The sequence below is a fragment of the Sphaeroforma arctica genome (assembly GCF_001186125.1).
Source record: "Sphaeroforma arctica JP610 unplaced genomic scaffold supercont1.1857, whole genome shotgun sequence".
In the NCBI taxonomy this organism is placed as follows: domain Eukaryota; class Ichthyosporea; order Ichthyophonida; genus Sphaeroforma; species Sphaeroforma arctica.
In genome coordinates, this window is record NW_014038701.1 from 1 (window position 1) to 4076 (window position 4076).

Here is a 4076-nt window from a genome sequence, read left to right on the forward strand (position 1 = left end):
TATATATATATGTTTGTGTGTGTATATGTATTTGTATATAGATATATTTGTTAATGCTATAGCGATACTTCCTTAATTATCAGTTGACGAATAAATATATGTGTGTGTGTGTCTGTGTGTGTCTGTGATGTATATGTATATGTTTCTAACTATGCTATAGCGAGAAGTACATAATTAGTAGTATACCTGACGAATAAACAGATATAGTGTAGCCGTTTATCGTATGTAGTCATTTGAACAGTTATTATTCCCGATTGGGAGTTGTCTGACACCACCTTTTGCAAGTCTCGCCACGACATGACTCGTTAAGCTACTCTTTGTCGACTCTCTACAAGAATTTGGTCGAGTTTGACTTTGTTCAATATACTTTGTTGCTAATTTCAAACGAAATTGGTTGGGAAGGAGTCTGACCTATACTTTTGAGTGATTGCGGTTCACGTACACGTGTAGATGCTTGCTTCATAAAAAAAATGGACCATCCATGCAGAATAGAGTAGGCTGGTACAACAGCGCCTCACTCCATTCGATGTTTATGCCTTAACATATGTTCGAGTTTCGATCGTATACTTCAGGATCGGTTCTGCTAGCATTTTCTTTGGATAAGAACTTCAGTTGACTAATCTTCAATAAATGGGTGGTGATCGTATGTGAAATGATTCAACTCGAATCTGGCATGAACATTCATCCCGACCCTTCCCATTAATCCATCAGAAACGTCAACAAGAATAGTACATACTCACCAATCTGATCGACTATGAAAAGAGAACTTGAATCGAACTTACATTCCAGTTCATGTTTTTAAAAGAAGGCATATGTGAATGCATTGCTCTAAAAAGTACAACAGGCATCAAAGACATACGAGCCGTACCAACTGTTCGAGTCACGATTACTACACATAAAAACGCATGATTGTAGCGCGCACTAGTGTCGCTTGCATTCAATGTTGCATACACCGTTTATACATTGACCTCAATATGAGTATCCTCGCAGTGTTGCCTCGGACTACAACATTGAAAAGAATATCCTTATAAATGTACCACGTATCATGCGCTATAACTACCTGTTACACCACTATAAAACATTCACACTCCTCAGTGATAGATTTCTTTTCTGGTAAGGGTGGTCCTAAAAAGGACCAGTTGTTTGTGTTATAATTTGTCGTGCATGCAAAGTGCCATTAGGAACGCACACTCGGATCATCCATCCTAAGCTCAAAAATGAACTTAGAACTCCTGGGACTGGGAAGCCTTGGCCTTGCCGGACTTCTTGGGCAGAAGTACAGCGTGGATGTTGGGTAGCACACCACCCTGGGCAATGGTTACACCAGATAGCAGCTTGTTCAACTCCTCATCGTTTCTTACAGCCAACTGCAAGTGACGGGGAATAATACGGGACTTCTTGTTGTCACGGGCGGCGTTACCGGCCAACTCGAGGATCTCAGCGGCAAGGTACTCTAGTACGGCAGCTAGGTATACGGGAGCTCCGGCACCTACGCGCTGAGCGTAGTTACCTTTTCTCAAGTGACGGTGGATACGACCGACGGGGAACTGTAGTCCAGCACGAGATGAACGGGTCTTGGACTTTCCAGAGGACTTGCCCCCCTTTCCTCCTTTTCCTTTTCCAGACATTGTTGTGAGTTGAGTTAAACGTTGATAATACTGAGCGAGTATGAATGATTATTTCGATCGTAACATTTCGAATATATACGGATTTGCGCCACAGTATTTTGAGTGACGCCGTGTGTTCTAGGCGGTTGAAATTTTCGCTGAGCTTCTTGTCCAATCATATTGCTCAGTGACAATATTCCGAGCCGCCACGGCCGTTGGGAATTTTGTACTGCTTCAGGGACTGTAAGACTGCCGCCTAATAAGACTACAGTTGCCCTACTACAGTCTTACAGCACTCAAGAAAATATTATTTTTAAAATTCGTACAAGTATGAAACATTGGTTGCAATTTTACGGCCGCGGCGGTTATCCCGTACTTGAACTCTTGAGGATTTTGGCGCCTGAATTATTTTTATTATTTTAGCCATAGATTCGCCCAGAACCCGGCAGGTCATGTAGCCGCTACAATGAACAAACAGCCGAAAACTCAAAAGTATATAAGCGAGTGGGGCGTTGTTTTGCATTTCACACTTCTCTTTCCAGTTAAAGTTTCACTCAAACACAATGGCCCGCACAAAACAGACCGCTCGTAAGAGTACCGGTGGGAAGGCACCTCGTAAGCAGTTGGCTACCAAGGCCGCTCGCAAGTCAGCACCCGCTACCGGTGGTGTGAAGAAGCCCCACCGTTATCGTCCTGGAACCGTCGCTCTTCGTGAAATCCGTCGTTTCCAGAAGTCCACTGAGCTGCTTATCCGCAAGCTGCCTTTCCAGCGTCTAGTGCGTGAGATCGCCCAGGATTTCAAGACTGATCTTCGTTTCCAATCCTCTGCTATCTCTGCCCTTCAGGAGGCTTCCGAGGCTTACCTTGTTGCTCTATTCGAGGACACTAACTTGTGCGCTATCCACGCCAAGCGTGTGACCATCATGCCCAAGGATGTACAGCTTGCCCGCCGCATCCGTGGTGAGCGTGCTTAAGTGCTTTATATAGCCTTGGACTCGTTTCTGTACTTCACGACTGAACACAACAACTGGTCTCTTTAGAGACCACCCTTCTGAACGAAGAAATTATCACCATTCGATATTCTTAGCAACACAATGTGTAGCACATGAATTGTCTGTTTGTATGTAGGGTCAATTGCCGTTTATATTGTAACTTGCTTGCGCTTGTATGTTGTTCACTATTTGACTTCCTGCTGCTGTTCGAGTAAGTGTGTTAATCAGACATCGGGTTTCTATATATAATATTAGATGAATTTCAGTCGATATTTACACTACACCTTAGGGCACATGCTACTGAATGAGACATCTCTTGTGGAGCATATTAAGGTTTGTGAATTTTAACATTGCACTAACCATACATGCGTTTAACATTCATTTCACGCTTGATCGGTTTATAACAGCCCTGTACTTAGGGTTGATTTCTATTCAACAACCGGTTGTTGCTATAAATGGGACACGTATCTTGAAATTTTGCTGTTATATTATTGGTGAAAACATTAGGCGAAGAACAAAGATATTACCACTTCATCTCACCACAAGGGAAGATCGTCTGTGTTAGGTAAGGAGATGCTTGTCTGAAATAGTTTGCCCGGTAGTTTTTTCCAAGTGATAGTAGTCTGCTCGTTCGAAAGGGAGTTTATTTCTTTTTCTACGTACCATTGCAGACTGCCTTCCATGAAGTGTATCTTAACAGTACTTATTGTTTTGCCAATCTCAGGGCGGAACATATTTACTGAATATCCGTTCCCGTTGGTGTGATTGGTGTGCTTGTGAGTATTCATATCCGTATGGATGATAAATAGAAGTAATGATATCTATAAAAGACGGGTCGTCAGAACTCTAATCTCCGCTCAGTGCGTCTGTTCGATGTTGATGCGTTATTTTTTATCCATCGTTTTCTAAACATATTAATATATTCGTATAAGTTGCACTTATAAACATATTCAAGTGTCCGGCTCCCGTGTTAAGATCTCATTATCAGGAGGTTGTTTGTGACGACGTTCTCAGGATACGTTTGATAGCGTGACTCACCTAGCAGGACGTTCTCAGGACACGTTTGATAGCGTGACTCACACTAGCAGATATGTGCTTGGTATCGATGTAGAAGATCGCAATCATCATCTGGTCGACCGCTGCCCTACACATACTAGCGTCGGCGTCAATAGCTCAACTAGAAATTTGGACTCATCACACATATTTGGTAACGCTGTTCAATTCGAGGCACATGATTATAAGGAGAAATGACTGCATGGTCCTACAATGTATAGCCACCAATGCTTTGGATCGTATATGTTTAGAGCAGCGTACTGTTGCAGAGGAGTAATGAACAAAGAAGCTGTTTGTACGTACATTAAATTGTTTTCAACCTGAGAACTTTCCCGATAGGTGAATGTACACCTAATCGCACAGAATCATGAAACTATATAGATAAATAAAGACAATGATATAAAACAATATATAAAGTCACACA

General features: G+C 42.3%; 2 protein-coding genes across 2 annotated transcripts; one reads left to right on the forward strand and one right to left on the reverse strand.

Annotated features, from left to right (window-relative positions):
* Window positions 1–926: 926 nt before the first annotated feature.
* Window positions 927–1661, reverse strand: SARC_11749 (histone H2A). The gene has a single exon (XM_014294155.1). It carries the CDS (start codon window positions 1626–1628, stop codon window positions 1224–1226), a length of 405 nt encoding a protein of 134 aa, XP_014149630.1. The 5' UTR covers window positions 1629–1661; the 3' UTR covers window positions 927–1223.
* Window positions 1662–2170: 509 nt separating this feature from the next.
* On the forward strand, window positions 2171–2581 carry SARC_11750 (histone H3; the record flags this gene model as incomplete). The annotated part of the gene is made up of 1 exon (XM_014294156.1): window positions 2171–2581. The coding sequence occupies one exon, from the start codon at window positions 2171–2173 to the stop codon at window positions 2579–2581; it is 411 nt and encodes a 136-aa protein (XP_014149631.1).
* Window positions 2582–4076: the final 1495 nt, after the last annotated feature.